The 17,551-nt window shown below is 35.6% G+C and overlaps 1 protein-coding gene across 4 annotated transcripts in view; it reads left to right on the forward strand.

Moving 5' to 3' along the window:
* Window positions 1-17,115, forward strand: part of LOC109819442 (protein SABRE-like) — a 91,511-nt gene extending 74,396 nt beyond the window's left edge. For 3 of the 4 annotated variants that reach the window (XM_020385171.1, XM_020385173.1, XM_020385174.1), the window contains 7 exons: window positions 1,650-1,722; window positions 12,598-12,699; window positions 12,791-12,970; window positions 13,588-13,893; window positions 13,985-14,152; window positions 15,573-15,954; window positions 16,534-17,115. In XM_020385171.1, the coding sequence (XP_020240760.1) occupies window positions 1,650-1,722; window positions 12,598-12,699; window positions 12,791-12,970; window positions 13,588-13,893; window positions 13,985-14,152; window positions 15,573-15,954; window positions 16,534-16,631 (1,309 nt within the window). In that variant the 3' untranslated portion in view covers window positions 16,632-17,115. Of the gene's footprint in view, window positions 1-1,649; window positions 1,723-12,597; window positions 12,700-12,790; window positions 12,971-13,587; window positions 13,894-13,984; window positions 14,153-15,571; window positions 15,955-16,533 lie in introns of those variants that run through there. The other variant, XM_020385172.1, reaches the window with a different exon arrangement.

Genomic DNA, 17,551 nt, shown 5'->3' on the forward strand with positions numbered 1-17,551 from the left:
CTACCAACAAAAATAAATAAATAAATAAATAAGAAGAAGTAGAAGTTTTTTATCCCGAATTTTTGCAGTCTGGCTACATGAATCCTACTCCCAAATAGTGCTCATTACTAATACTTTGAGGTTAGGTATAAGCCAACCATTAGCATTCAGATGAAGGTGCAGGAACTCATTCTGAACTTGCATGCCACCTCGTTACTTGCTATATAGGCCCCTTGCATCGATTATCTAAATGCAGGATCTTCTATATTACTTGAAATTGGATATTTGCAATTCCTTTCCCATGAAACGCTTCTTGCTCTAGGGGTAACAAAGTCTACCTTAGGGTATTTTTCTCTGAGAGAGAAGAATTGATGGTTTGACTTCCCATTTACAGCCATTTAACACAGATAAATTAATTTACTAGGTTTTGATATCCACATAGGATACGGTCTTATCTACCTTTGGAGTTAAGTAGCTCTTCATTTATAGCCAGTAGTTTGTCTTCCAAATCGACCTTTATTTCTTGCATAAGATGGTCAGTTTATCCTTTCTTTCATGTGGACATACCATGGGATAGGGATCTGTCTCATCAAAGCTATAATCTACAAAAGGGAAGGGGAAATGAGAAATGAATACATCTTTCTAGAAGGCATCAATCAATGATTAGATAAGGTTAAACGGTCAGAAGGCTTGGGCATGTGAAATTCAGACTTCTGAGTTTAGAAATCTTATGATCTTCTTTGTTTTCCCCTTGCTTGAAATAAAATCTGTGTTGAAGATGCTATTCAACAAGTTCGAGTCTAAAATCTAAAGTACTAAACACAGTAAATGTATGTTATTAGTTCAACTGAGGTCACAAAAAGTTAGGGGGAAGAAAAGAGTATTTGATTGATAAAGAGAATCATGCCGTAGTGTTATTAGGGCACATTTGTTATTTAGCACTGTCAAATGCTTCAACCATATATGTTTTAGTAAGTAGTCTATAATGGAATAATGTATTAACCTTTTTTTTACTCTTGTGACTCTAGGAATCAATGCTTAAATGTGATGTACTTGGATTGTATTTTCGGCTTGATGTAGGATGTATGCGATAAATTTTATAAATATTAAATATTCATAATCATGCGAGCATGAAGATTCAGATATATATTGCACTGTTTTTCTCTAGGATTATTGTAAGTTAGCTTGTGCATGTTAGTATTTCATTGGTTTTACTCAGTTCCGTTGTTGCTAGTCTTGCACCATGTGTTGTTCTTTCAGATGTCAGGTTACCAATTTGGGGATTTGATGGTTTTCCTCAAGATAAACTTTCATACAGGCTTAGGGAGAAATTTTTTGGCTACAAGCTAAACTTCATAATTTGGGTGCAGAAATGTTAGGCTGTATGCAGTAAACTTTATAAATATTAAAAACTTCATAATCATGTGAGCGTGCAGATTCAGATATATGTTGCACTGTTTTCTCTAGGGTTATTGAAGTTAACTTGTGTTTGTTAGTATTTCGTTGGTTTTACTCAGTTCCGTCATTGCTAGTCTTGTATTATCTGTTGTTCTTTCAGATATCAGGTTACCAACTTGGGGATTTGATGCTTTTCTTCAAGAAAAAACTTTCATACATGCTTAAGAAGGAAAAATATTTGCTACAAGCTAAACTTCATAATTTGGGTGCAGAAATGTTATGCTCCGTGTCAATGCCAAACAGGGAGCTCCAAAGGATGGAAATTCACTACTTGAACTTTTACAGGTTATTTCAGCTTATTCCCCAATGTTACAATTTTTCAAATATAACTTTATCATCTTCTAGAAATCATGATACACATTTGTCTACCAAAAGCTGGCTTTTGAATCATCAATAGTTTTGTTCTTGACATGCATTCTTTGGCCTAAACAGTATAATTGTTCCAGGATCATTTCTTTATCGATTACTTGTATGTAACTCAATGGATATCATTGTTAAAAAAAGTCAACACATATGGTCATTTCAGCCATCCTGCATATCTCAGTATCATTAAGGCTAATCTCATAAGAGCTAATTTTCTTGAACTTGCGTTTCTATCATCTTATGCCATCATCATTAAAGTATATTGTTCTAACCTTATGAGTCGCAGATACCTATAGGCAGTTGTATAAACTCAGCGGCATGCCTGAAAATTTGTTTGGAAACTTGAAAGTGGATGTGAGGTGTTTGGGAACATACTAATTTTAAATGATGACAGTAGAAATATATAAAAAAAAAGAAAACTGGAGTAGGTAACCTGAAATTAATTATATACACGAAGCTACACACAAACACAGATACATAAAGGTGGCAAGGCCCACCTATCCGATGTGATTATACACACACACATACATATAAATATGTAGAGAGAACAATGGGTGTCCTTGTCATATGAGACGATTCTCTCATATGAAGTGATGAAGTGATGTTGCTGAATGTTGTACAAGTGAGTAAAGGGAGAGAGACTAATATGTTTGTGTACATGTACAGATGTAAAGGTGGTAAGGCCCACCTAGTCTGTTTTACAAAGCCTCCACCTAGTCCGCCTAGGCCAAGATAGTGTCTAGGCTGCCTAACTAACGCCTAGCACCTAGGCGGTACCTAGACTGCCCATCTAGATTTTGGGAGTGTTTCGGGTAGGGAGCATTGTCTGCTTACGTGGACTGGACCCTTTAGGCCTTTTGATCGTGTTTTCTGTGTTGCAGCCTCCATGTCCTCCAATCACCTTCAAACTCCTTTAACCTCTAAATATGAACACCTCCGCTACCTCCTCCGACCTTCAGCAAAATCTCCTCGACCACCACTTAAATGAAAAAAAAAAATTTGCCTAGACACCAGTCCAACACCTAGATTTTCTATAACATTGATATTTACTATCAATTATTGTAATTAAAAAATAAAAAAAACTTCCTAGGCTCTAGGCGTTGGGTCCAATGCCTAGATCTCCTAACGTTTTTTATAACATTGTTAGTTATTATTTTGGCTATTTAATATTTAAGTATGCATGGTTTATTGTGGATCTAAGATTGCTACTTTTTTTTATAAATTTATATAAATTTAATACATATTGTTTTTAATTAGTATAATTAAATAATTTAAATATAGCTAAACGTCTAGGCGTCGCCTAGGCATACGCCTAGGTGTTTAGGCGCAGCGCCAGACGTTGGCTCAAACGCCTAGTCCACCTAGCGCCTTCTGTGACATCTATCCAACGTGATTAGTATATATGTATATATATACACACATATACATGCATATACACACATGTAGAGAGAACAATGAGTGTTTTTATATGAGGATTCTCTCATATGAAAGTGGCATGGCTGAATCTCATAAGCGAATAAAGGGAGGGACTTCACTATTTTGAATATTTTATTTATATCTTAATCTATCCTAATCATAATCATATCTTATCCTAATCCTATGTGAACCATGTTTAGCTTAACAATTTAAAAAAACTAATATTAATAAAATATATAAAACATAAAAATGATATTAGTTTATTAAGATAAAGAAATTACAAGTAGATAACATATTATAATACATGAAGTATTGCAAAAAAATCATAAAAATTTTTAAAATTGCAGAAAAGACCCTGAAAAGTTCAAAATTATATAAATCATCCCAATGTCTCAAAACTTAAAATAAAAAACATGAAATTAAAAAATTAACATCAGTTTGCAAAGAATTTAAAATTTACAGTTAACACCTCAATGTCTCAAAAATTATAGAAACACCCTCAAAAGTTTAAATTACAGACAAGCACATTAAAATTCTAAAATTTTAAAACTTACAAACAACACAGATGAATTCAAGAGATTACCATGATACACCTAAAATTTAAAAATTATAGAAACACCTTTAAAAGTTTAAATTATAAAAAACCACCCTAAAATTCTAAAATTTGTAAATAACATAAGATGAATTCAAGATATTACCTTTAGACACCTAAAAAATTAAAATTTGCCGAAATTAACCTCAAAATTTTTAAAAAACTCCTTTAAAATTTAAAAATCGTAAAAAAAACTCTAAATTTTCAAAAATTTTAACTAGCACATATCAAATTCGTTGATTGGTAAACCGCTAAAATTTAATATTTTTCAAAATTAATCTATAGTTTTAATAATGGTAAAAGACACCCTCAAAATTTTAGAGTTACAAGAAATATACTAACATTTAAAAAATTACCACCAACACATGAAACATAGAATTTACAACTACCAAACTTAAAAGTAAATTTTTTTAAAAAAATCTTTCAAAATTTAAAAATTATAAATCACACCCTCAAAGTTCAAAACCACAAAAATGGGCTAAAATTTTAAAACTTGGCAAAGAAAAGTGTAATTGTTTGGTATTTTTCATATATATATATATTAAAATTTCTAATTTAGGGATTTACTATCCATTTTCAGCATCTAAGAATAGTCTAAGTTGATACTGGTAAACAAAAACAATAAGAATTGATTAAAAACATCCGGTTAATGGATAAAATTTTTAAAAATATTATAGATTAAAAATTATCGGCACTATATAAATTAAAGTAATTTCATATAATTTTAGTAATAAGTTGGGGTAGCCAAAATACATTCGTAACATTAATTGATAGATGTTTAAATCCATAGAAATGATAAAACACTATAATATTATACCTTAGCATTAATTGATTTTAATTTAGAAACTTTAATCTTTGACGTTAATAATATTTATAGGGTAAAAGAATACAAGGAATTACATATGGAGAAACTATTAGAATATTTAGAGATAACTTTAAAAGAATTGAGTTATTTCCATTGCAAATGGGAAAGTGATGGAAATAAATCTAAAATTCAGAAAACGTCAATGAATCACTTGAATTGGCATTAACATAAGACATATCTATTAATGAAGCACTGAATGAGTTACATTAAAAAATAATTTAATAACTTTATCCTAATCAAAGAAAAAATCTCCATGGAAGACATAAGAAAAATTAGTAAGTATTCATAAATTCCATACTGTGTTCTTCAAATTAAATATTAATATTATAATCTAAGAGAAATTAGTAATGAATAATGCAGGTATTTATTTTAGATCTTTATGAAAAATGATAAGGATAGAGCAAAGGTAATATTATTGAAATAACAGAAATTCTTATTGGATGCACATCAGAAGAATTCATTTTAGAGGAAAATAAAGAGATAGCTTCTAATTTATTTAAGTAATAAATTAGGAACACAAAGAATTTTATATATATGAAATTAATATTTATTCTCATTGAAATAGAAAAAAAAATCAAAGTCTATATTTTGAGCAGTTTGTGTTGAACATCATAAGTACATTTGACTTCTTTGTAAAGTTAAATGAGATGATAAAAAATTAACGAGCCTAGGAAAGATAATAGCATAAAAAATACAAAATTAGCCTGATGTCACAATTGATGTAGATGATGAAGACAATACTCTAGAATTGTCCGAGAAATGATAAATGATAAACCTGAAGAAGGATTGATCTTAACTCAATAAAAAATAAAATAGAAGAAATAAAAACAATATTTTATGAATATTTTATAGGATAGTTTAATTATTTTGAGTGAAATTAGGAATCTTTAGAAGGGAGTTTCATGAATTTTTTTCAGTACTTTTATATTCTTATGTGGATGTTTTTATCATATAAAAGTATACTAGAGTTAATATTAATCTTTAATTTATATTTTTTTATGAAGTCTATTAATGATTAGGAGTAAACTTCATATTCTCTTTTGCATCGTTTTAACATACTTTAAATCAATCATTTTGCCATATTTGTTTTAAATATTCACCTTCCTTGTATAACACTATTTTAATATTTTTCACTTTGTAATGCTATACTTTCTCAAATAAAGCTTAGTTTCATATCGATCAAAAATAATATGAAAATTCAAATTATTTTTAAATTATATTTGTTTTTTGTCAATTCAAATATCAACATGAAAATTTAAATTGGGTGTATCCCATTTAAACAAACATAAAAAATAATCGGGATGTAAGAGTTTAAAGAAAAAATGAGCACAAACTGTCAAAAATACTTAATCATAGTATTAAATCACGTGCATTGCACGTGTGTAAAAACTAGTATATATATATATATGAGAAAAATGAGTATGTTTGGTACTAAGCACAAGTTTTTGTGCTTGGTAGTGAGGTGACATATTCTCCTCCACTTATGAAAATCGGGGCTCACATTCACATGGGTTGGGGAGTGGTTGGGAATTAAAATGAGTGGATGAGAATATGACACCTCACTACTAAGCACAAAATTTATGTTTGGTACCAAGCATATCCATTTTTTTTCTCTCTGTATATATATACTTGTCATATGAGAGATTTCTCATATGAAGTAGTGTGGCTAACTCTCATACATACAAGTGCATAAAGGGGGAGAGATCATCCCTTATAACCACTCTTGGATGAGATTCAGATGCATCTTTTTATACGAGAGAAGCCTCTCCTATGACATATGATACCTGTTAATCTCATATGTGTTTGTTTGAGAGAAATAAGTATCCTCGGTACAAAGGACCATATTTGGTTTTTGGCAGTGATGTGCTCACATCTCAACCACTCATCTAAAGGATGTGAAGTTGAAAAATTAAAAACCGATGATAAAGTTTATCCTTGGTAGTGAGGCGGTCAACCATGGATTCAGATGACATTAGTTGATGGAAAGTGATTTCATTTTCTTTCAACTTCACAGCCTTTAGTTGGGGGGCTGAGATGTGGTCACCTCACCGCTAAGGACCAACCTTTTCCTTGGTACATACAGAAACACAGACACATATATAGGGATTAAAGATAGTGTCCTAAAGCACTTGTATATATAAAGGGTATTGCACCCTTCAATAGTAAATGAATATCAAGAGCTTTCTTTTCTCTCTTTTCTGAACGTCAGTCAAGTCGTAAACTGAAAGGATCACTTCACTGTCATGTATAAATGCTCTTTTGTGATGTTTCATTGTGGTAAATTCTTTCTTAGCAATTAATACGGGTTAATTATGAATAGATCCCAAGTATAGCCCAGTTGTGGATTGGCCCTCTGTGGTTTAGTTGGTGCAAAGAGATCCCTGAGTGAATTGCTTTGACTCTTTTAAGAGTCAAAAGAAATTCACTCAATGGGTCTATCAGTACCTGGGCAATAGCATAGGGGACATATCCTCACCAATACAACTATAGGGGGTCTATCCACAACTAACCCATTTATATAAATAACCTACATGTGCGATGATGAGATCTTGCATACTAGTGGCTTGTTACCTTATATGTTAGCTGGTGCTGTTTCCCTATCCACTCAGAATAAGATGAGTAATTTGTAGATTGTAGAAAATAGAGAAAACCCTAATTGTTGTTTATTGAGATAACAAGAGAGATATAAATAGTCATACAAATAGGGTTAAGGTTAACGGGTAACAGCTCATTAACCCAATACTTAATTTAGCACTCTCCCTCAAGCTGGAGCATAGATATCCATCATACCCAGCTTGTCACATATAGTAGAGAACACCTTTGAAGAAGTAGCCTTGGTAAGAATATCAGCAAGTTGCTGTGAGAACGGAGTGAATATGAGAGATGTTATCTTCTTCTCCCAAGCATCTCTGACAAAATTACAGTCAACTTTAATATGTTTTGTCCTCTCATGAAACACAGGATTCTATGCAATATAAATGGCAGACTGGTTATCACAATACATTAGCATGAGTTCAGGCTGAATAAAACTAAGATCTATCATAAACTTTCGCAGCCACATAATCTCACAAGCAGTGTGAGTCATTGCTCTATATTCGACCTCTACACTAGATCGTGATACTACATCTTGTTTCTTGCTTCTCCAAGTCACAAGATTACCTCCAATAAAAGTATAAAATCCTGAGGTCGACTTTCGGTCTCCCATGTCTCCTGCGTAGCCAGCATCAGAGAAAATCAAAATGTGAGTATGCTCATGCTTCTTATATAGCAATCCCTTGCCAGAACAACTTTTGACATATGCCAAAATCTTCAGAGCTGCTATCCAATGAACCTCTCTAGGTTTGTGCATAAACCTGCTCAGTACACCTACTGTAAAAGTAATATCAGGTCTGGTAACTGTCAAATATATTAGCTTCCCAATGAGTCTCTTATATCATCCAGCATCATCTAGTAGAGAGGTATCATCACGCCACAAATCAACATTTGCCTCCATTGGAGTGCTTGTAGGTTTGCATTCCAAGAGACCTGTTTCTTTTAGTAAATCTAGCACATACTTCCTTTGGGACAACAACAGGCCATGTTTTTGATATGTAACTTCAATCCCAAGAAAATACTTTGGCTTTTCCATGTCCTTAGTGACAAAATAACGGTTTAGATACTCCTTAGTCTCAGCTAAGACAACAGAGTCACTCCTAGTCAGCAGAATATCAACATATACGGCTAAAATAACCAAACCAGTAGTTGTGCGTCGAAGAAAGACAGAGTGATCAGACTGACAATGTTAGAAACCAACACTAGAAATAACCTTGCTGAACTTATCAAACCAAGAGCGAGGACTCTGCTTTAACTCATAGATGGTCTTTCTCAGCCTGCAGATAATACTATCCCCTTGAGCAACATACCCAGGAGGTTGCTTCATATAAACCTCCTCGTCCAAATCATCATAAAGAAAATCATTCTTCACATCTAGTTGGTGCATCGCCCAATCCATATTAACAGCTAGAGAGAAAAGAATTCTGATGGAGTTGAGACGAGCAACGGGAGAGAATATTTCAAAATAGTCAATGCCATATGTCTGGGTATAACATTTTGTAACCAGACAAGCTTTATATCGGTCAACAGACCCATCGGGGTGATATTTTAAGGTATACACCCATCTGCAACTAACCACAGTCGCTTCAGTAGGAAGAGACACCAAATCCCAAGTCCTTCTAGAAAGCAGTGCACTCATTTCCTCATCCATAGCCTGCTTCCAGGCTGGTACTAATATAGCTTCCTCATGTAACCTAGGTATAGATACAGTGGACAAGGACAAAGCAAACTGACGAAAAGATGGGGTGAGATGATCATAAGAGACGAAAAGAGAGATCGGATATTTCGGACAAGACCGTTTACCTTTCCGAAGAGTAATAGGAATATTCAAGTCAGAAGGAATAGAAGTCTCAACATGAGATGGACTGACAGCTGGAGATGAAGTGTCAGGAGCATGTACTTTTGGGCGACGAGAGTATGTCAGTAGAGGTTTCGGTGCAGGAGCCACAGGAACATGTAATGGAATAGTAGTAGGAGCAGAAGAAGGTAGTGGTGCATGTGGACAACTAATAGTAGTGGAACCAGAGGAAAAATATAGGATAGACTCAAAAAAGATAACATCAGTAGACACAAAATTTCCTGGTTGACGGATGATAACACCTATACCCTTTTTAAGTACGAGAGTATCCAACAAAAACACACTTAATGGATCTAGAAGACAACTTATCCAAACCAGCTGTCAAATCCCGAACAAAACATGTACAACCAAAGACGCGAGGAATCATAGAAAATTATTTTTTATGAGGATAAAGACAATTAAATGGTATTATACCATTAAGGACAGAAGAAGGCATGCGATTAATCAAATAACAGGCAGTGAGAACAACATCAGACCACAAATACTTTAGAATATTCATATATATCATCAGTGTTCTGACAACATCTAGAATATGTCTATGCTTCCTATCAGCAACTCCATTTTGTTGTGAAGTGTGAGAGCAATAAGTCTGACGAATAATAACATTAAGAGCACAAAATTTTGAAACATCATTTTTCATATATTCCAAAGCATTATTAGTATGAAGAATATGAACAGAAGTAGAGAACTGGGTTTTTATTTCATTATAAAAGAATTCAATAACGTGCGAGACCTTAGACCTCTCTTTTAACAAATAAAGTCACGTCATGTGAGAGAAATCATCAACAAAGATAATGAAATATCAAAAACCGTTCACAGAGGGAACACAATAAGGACCCCAGACATCAGAATGAACCAACTCAAACGCAGAGCTACTGCGTTTATCGACTCGACTCTGAAAAGTAGCACGATGGTGCTTACCCAGTTCACACGACTCACAACCTAAAGAGAAAATAGATGACTTCATAGAAACTACCGATCTAAATTTTTGTAGGGAATGATGACCCATACGTCAGTACCACAGTAAAGTAGATTCAGGCTGTGATGCAACAATACCAGTCTCTAGCACACTGTCATCCAAATAGTACATACCTCCTCGCTCATGCCCCGAACCAATCGTCATCCCAGTTGTTAGGTCCTGAAAAACACAATAAGATGAAAAGAATGTGACTTTACAGTTATTTTGTTTTGTAAACTTACTAATGGATAATAAGCTAACAGAGAATTTGGGAACGTATAACACATCAGATAGTTTTAAAGATGAAGTAGCATGAACTACTCCATCACCACGAACTGGAGGCAGTGTATCATCAGCAATCCAGATAGCGGGAAACTTAGCAGAAAGATGTAAAGATACAAAGTGATCCTTTATACATGTCATATGGGATGAGGCTCCAGAATCTAGTATCCAGGGTTTGTGAGAAGAAGCGATGGAAGCATCCATACCTGAAGAGGATGCATGAGTAGCAGAGTGACTGTTCTGAGAGAGTCCTAGCTAGCGTAACCTCTCATAATCTGCTTGAGAAATCTGAACAGTAGTAACAGTAACAGCTGGACCACCAGCAGTAGTAGCAGAAATAGACGAGTGAGTCGACTCGGCGTCAGCTACCTGGGCCCACTGAGGTCGACCAAACTTTTCCCAATACTTCTCAGAAATATGATTGGTTCTCTCACAGTGACCACACTGACATGAGCCCTTATCAAATTCACCTTGTCTCTCACCAAAGGAGCCACGTCCTCTCCCTGAATCACGACCACGACCGCGGCCTCTGTCTCGACTAGAGAACATGGCAGACTGATCCATTATAGGTGAAGACGGTGTAGTAGTATCAGAAATAACACCAGTAGAGACCTGCATGACTCTGGAGAATGTAGCAGTCAGTGAGGGAATGGTATCGTCACCCAACATCTGTCCTCTCACCTGGGACTGTAAAATAGGGTGCAATCCAGAAAGAAATTTGGACACTGCCAGGTCGCGGCGATATCCCAACAGCGTCACTGCATCAGCTACTGCAGGTTGATGCATCTCCAATTCATCTATCAGTCCCTTCAACTCACCAAAGAACTTCGGAACTGACTTATCTCCCTGTTTGAGCGCAAACAGTCGCTCATAGATCTCAAATACACGGGAGGTATTCTTCTCATTCACGTACATAATCTTCAGGCTGTCCCACATCTCCTTCGTAGTGGTTAAGAACATAACACTGCTACTGATCTGTACTTCCATACTGTTGAGAAGCCAAGTCATAACACAATATCTGACGATAGCCAGGTATTATGGGTGGGATCTGTGGTGGGGGGTGGAGATGCCAGTAGATGTGGTAGTTTGCTCTGAGCGCCAATGAAGATGTGGAAAGCTTGTGCCCAGAGCAGATACTTTGCACCATTCAATTTAATAGTAGCCCCCAAGACTACCTTGGGTGCAGAGATCTCACCAACAACAATAGAAGGAGTAGTAGAGGAGGAGATGTCCGACATCGAAGTAGTAGTTATTTTTTTTAGCAACAATAGGAGACAGATAGTAGTCAAATAGGCAGATTAGTAGTAGAGATCCGTTCTTGAAACATAAACTAAGAGCAGATCAGGAGTAGGATTAGAGGCAGAGTGGTAGATAGTCATGCCCTCACGTCGCGTAGGCGAGATCACCTGAGGGAGAGAGCCCTAGCTTTTGTATGTACAAAGGCTCAATTTTTATATTCTTGTTTCTCGAATGAAACAAGAATAAAAGTGAAATATCTCAACAACATGAGATAGACACTCTTCCTCTCATCAGTTCTATGACTGAAATGTCGAGGGATACAATCGTCCTCTCATCAGTTCGAAGATTGAGATGTCGAGGGAATAGGCAACACGTAGCAGAGGTACTGTAGCAGAGGTACTGTAGCAGAGGTACTGTAGCAGCATTACTATAGCGGTGGTGGCACTGTAGCGGCGGCGGCGGCTAGGGTTTTTGAATGAGGATTTGTGACGGCTAGGGTTTCATGCTCTGATACCATGTAGAAAATAGAGAAAACCCTAGTTGTTGTTTATTGAGATAACAAGAAAGATATAAATAGCCATACAAATAGGGTTAAGGTTAACGGGTAACAGCCCATTAACCCAATACTTAATTTAACATGGATATACCTAGCCCATGGTGTGCTTAAATTGATTATACTTAACCAGCTATGACATTTTGTTCTGATTGAAAATCACTGTCTGTATGGATGTAATCTCTCATTTTATCTGTTACAGCATCTTTAATTTTTGCTATATAGCATCTTGTTAAAATGGAAGGTTGTCATGCTGGCACGAATAGATCTGTTGGCTGTTGCATTTCCTTACCTATGAGGGATTTATGGTTCTAGGCATGCTGTCTACTTGTAGAGGTCAATATTCTATATAATTAATGCAGTTATGAAAGTGTTTCTCTTTGCTTAAAGTATTCGATTACAATTCTAGCTCAAGAAACTCTCTATTAATTGACGACAATAGGTGGAGATATACCCATTGAAGATACATTTGGCAGAATCAATGTACAGGATGATGTGGGGGTACTTCTTTCCAGGAGAAGAACAAGATTCACAGAAACGGCAGGTTAACCTAATGCATTTGGTTTTTTTGGGGGGGTATGTTTTCTTCCTTCCTTCTAACCTTTTCTTCCCTTCCCCTTTTAAAATATGTGAAGGAAGTCTGGAAAGTTTCAACAAATGCTGGTGGAAAACGGGTAAAGAAAAGCACATCTGGCGCTGACACAAATGCCTCAAGTAACCAATTGACAAGAGAATTTGAGATTACAAAAAAATCTGGTTCTAATTCAAAAGCCTCCCTGATCTCTGGTACTTCTAGCCATAGTGATTCTTCTCAGGTAAGTTCCACTAACGAAATCGTCATCATTATTGTGCTAGATGTAAGAGGCTGAAACTCCAAACAAACATTTTGAATAGGTTTGATTGAGACTATAATCATGAAATGGGAACTTTCGAGTTTTATTACACTAAAAGATCATAATTTGGTATCTAGTGATAGGGTATTTTTTTTCCTTCCCTTTTTCTGGTAAAAAGGTTAGCTTTTTCATTATCAAAGATGTCAATGATTACAGACCCAACGAAAAACTCAACTAAAAACTTATCATACTATACATGTATGATTCTATACTCAAAACAAAACAAGAACAACAGAGGAAAACAAACTAAGACATCTCTCAGTTTAACTGGCTCTGCAATAAAAATCTGGCTGGATGTAAAGTGCTGTCTGTCATGCATAGTATCTGTCATTTTAGTAATACTAGTGCGCAAATCTAGTGATAAGATTATTTGTATGGATAATGATGCATGCACATTTAACTAAAGGTGTAAGTAATAGTGAAAAAAATTAGCAGGCATTATCCAAACAAACTTTATGCCCCACATTTGTCAATCACAGTCAATCTATAAGTTGGATTTATTACAGACCTCATTCATGTGTGGTGGAATCTCCATGTAGGGGTTGAAGTTACCAAAAACAAAAAGAAACAGTGTGTCTAGTTCCAATCCAGAGTTTCAACCTACATCATCAGTTGATAGATCATGGGAAGAAACCGTGGCGGAATCAGTAGCTGATGAACTTGTTTTGCAAAGTTTTGTTGCAAAAGGTGGTCCTCTGAGTTCTGCTCCAGAAAATCAACAAGCCGCTAATGAGGACACAGTCAAAAGTAAAACAAAAGATTCCAAGAAGGTTGGGAAGGCTCAGGATGAAAATAGAGACAAGTCGCGGAAGCAAACGGAATTTCGTAATATCAACATCAGCCAGGTTTTTTAACATTATAATTTAATCTATCTGAGTTGTGTGGCTTAACTATATGTACAAACACTAACCATCATAACTTTTGCAAATATCATAGGTTGAGTTGCAGCTTACGTATGAGGGTTCAAGGTTTGCAGTCAGTGACATGAGGCTGTTGATGGATTCATTTCATCCTGATGATTTCACAGGCACCTGGCGAAGGCTATTTTCACGAATTAAAAAACACATAATATGGGGAGTTCTAAAATCAGTGACAGGAATGCAGGCAAGTACAATTTACCTATAATTATCAGCTATATATTCATAATTAATGACTACTATGCGTTTTAAAATTGTTAATCATCACTATTATATCCTGTAAAAGACGTTTTGTGGTGTCGTTTTCATCTGTTTAGATGTTACCTTTTCATGAGCAACACCTGCACATTATACGTAAATCCATCTATATTATGTAACTTTACTGGGTGCTTGCATTTGATTAATCCATTTCCCCTTTTTTCCGAATAAAGTTCATGTCCTGAATGCTGTGACATCTCATAACAGAAACCCATTCTGATTCCATTTAAGTCCTGCTGGTGCATTCAGATCCACCTTCTGCAGATCATGTTATCTTAATTTTAATTTTTAGCAAACCAGCTGAAAAAACTTAGTTGTTCAACTGGAGAACTCCAGATTTCGAGTGCTGGTTCAATTGTGTACGTGGTTCAGTTAGAGGCATCAACATTTAGAAGAAAGGAAGAAAATGTCCTTAGCAGTTCTATTAGTTACTGCTGTGGCTGGTACTGATGGGCATCCTTCATTAAAATTTCAATGTGATTTATACTATGACGACAACGACAAAGTATTTATCAAAATTTTTTAGGGTTGGCTACATGAATCCACCTAGTTCTATTTTGGTAATTTCCTCTGTTGAGTTACCTATTATCATATCTTTGTTATTGCTTACAACCAAGTTTTTTTAGGTCTAGCCCTAGATCTCTTTGTCCCCATCAACTATCATCTTGGTGCACTGAGAGGTCTCCGTTGTATTTGACCAAAACATCTCAACCAATTCTCTCTCATCTTATCCTAAATTGGAGCACTCTCTAATCTCCTCCTAGTGCGCTTATTTTTTATCCTATCTTTTTAGTGTGTACCCACAAGACTTTTGTGACATTCTCATTTCTGCCGCACTCATTTTCTGCACATGTTTTTTAAATGCCCAGCACTCCAATCCATAAAGCATCATTGGTATCATAAGTATCCTACAGTCACATAAAACTCCAAAAGCGCTACTCTGTTTTAAATGTCCTAATTTGATTCAATGAACAACATCATCCTCAGTCTCTCTATCATGATGAATGTCGAATGATCTGAAATTAAAAAGGTGATTACTATACGAAATTAAGAAGGCGATTACTTCTAAGTATTTCTCTATCATCACTTTTGATTATAAGCTCTTTCTTTTCATGGATTTACTAAAATCATATTCCGTGTGTTCTATGTTTTATTCTACCAACTCTAAATCCATGAGAGCTTGTTTCCACCTTTCTACTTTAGAAATTATTTTCCCTATTCTCATCAAGTAATACTATATCATCAACAAATAACATTACAACATTGGGAGCTTAGATCTGGTCCTTTGATATAAACCTATGTAAATTTCAATATGACTTGAAAACTAAATTTACCCTGTGTATTTTCAGGGAAAAAAGTTCAAAGCCAAAACCCAAAACCTGAAGGAGTTGCAAGCAGATATTGTACCTGATCTCAATGTTGGCGATGTTGATGGTGGTCAACCTGGGAAATCTGATCAACTCCCTCTAACATTTGCCAAGCATCCAATGGACGGAGCTGGTGATGGATTTGTCACCTCCGTAAAAGGGTTGTTTAATAATCAGCGTTCCAAAGCAAAGGCATTTGTTTTGCGAACTATGAGAGGAGAGGCAGACAATGAGTTGCAAGGCGAATGGAGTGAGAATGATCCTGAATTTGCACCCTTTGCTAGGCAACTTACGATAACAAAAGCAAAGAAGCTAATACGAAGGCACACAAAGAAGTTCCATTCAAAAGCAGAGCAGACTTCAGGTTAATTCTTTTATCCTAAGATATTGTTAACTTCTATGGATCCTCTCGTGTGGGTACAACCTAAATTTCCTCATGGTATATATTAGAGGATTTTTCTGTAACTGGAGCTAGTATTTATTTATTTCTTTTTATTTGACAAGAAAAAAAATGCTTAGTTGTTTTTTCATAGTCTTTGTTTCTATATTTTCTTTTTCTGTACAAAGGCTGTAGCCCCTTCTTAAAACTTTGGACCTCCTGATTAAGCACGGAGCCAAGCCTCAGTGTCTGTTCTTAGAATCTTTTGTTTTTCTGAAAGAAATGACATCAGTATAGGCTTTGTCTCCACAAGGCTAACCTTTTTTCCCCTTAAAATTTGCGAGTGTTATTGTTGAATTAGTAGAGATGTTTGTGTAGTAAGCTTTATTCTCCACCAGTTCCTAGTAGTTGTTCTACTTATGCAAATTCTATTTATGCAAGTCAGTAGCAGCACAAGTGATTGTATTTGCAACTTATTTATGTTTTGAAGCTTTGCTCTTTTATTCTTGTGATTTTTTTTTATATTTACTTTATCACATAACTTGTTTTTCATTTTTTCTTCAGGGACTGCATTACAGGAGCAAGAGTCACATCCATCGTCACCAAGAGAGACTTCACCGTTTCAAAGTGACTCGTCTGATGATTCATCCCAAGAAGACTGAAATTATTAGTAGTTCTTAGTCTAAAATTCTTGTGACAGAAATCATTGTTAAGAGTGAATCTCTCCACGTGAATTGTGCGGAAACCCTAGTTTGTTAAAGTGGGGGTGCTTTTTGCTTACCAAGAGCGAATCTCATGTCGATATACTACTACAAGTTTCAAGAAGGCTTTAACCGTTGTTGCGTGCTCTCATCAGGAGTGCTAATGCGAGCAACAATGGGTAAACAGCAGTAAGGGAAATAGTGCATCTGCATATACAAGGACATGAGCACCTATTAGGATCAACATTCCTCTTTCTTGTGTATGTAATGTCGACGTTTATACCTGCACTATAACATGTCTGTCCTATTGACCTACACGCTAGTTTTTCTCATAGGCCCCAATTTTTGGTACTTTTTTTTTTTGAAAGAACTCAGTTGTATCTTAATAAATTAATTAAAAAGTGATGGCTCTTAGTTTCTCCCCATTCTGAGCCAGATTCTTTTTTTTCAGTTTCCTGCCAAGGAACATAGTTGCTGTTGATGGTTCAAGTAAAACTACCGCCGGTCAGTCAAAGTTAATCGGTGTATGTTTGGACTAAGTGGTTCTTCCAGGATAATAGTGTGGTTTTTGAAGTTTTTGGGATTTTTTTCTTTTCGTTTTCCCCCGTGCTTATGGGGAACACTGTTTCCATGCTTGCCCTCTGCTATACATGGGCAACTCGCGCCCAACTCGCAGAGAGGGAGTAGGGGGGTGGGCCCCACAAAGCTGTGGGGCCCACCCCCCTACTCCCTCTCTGCGAGTTGGGCGCGAGTTGCTCAACCCGTGAGCCAAAAAGCACTACTCTTAATATTTCCTACGCAACAAGCAAGTTGACAGGTCAATTCATGCTCAAATTCATCAACCATCCTAATTAGTAGCCGAGTTTCCTGTTACTTATTTG

The sequence above is a fragment of the Asparagus officinalis genome, chromosome 8, assembly GCF_001876935.1.
Source record: "Asparagus officinalis chromosome 8, Aspof.V1, whole genome shotgun sequence".
NCBI classification, from domain to species: Eukaryota; Viridiplantae; Streptophyta; class Magnoliopsida; order Asparagales; family Asparagaceae; genus Asparagus; species Asparagus officinalis.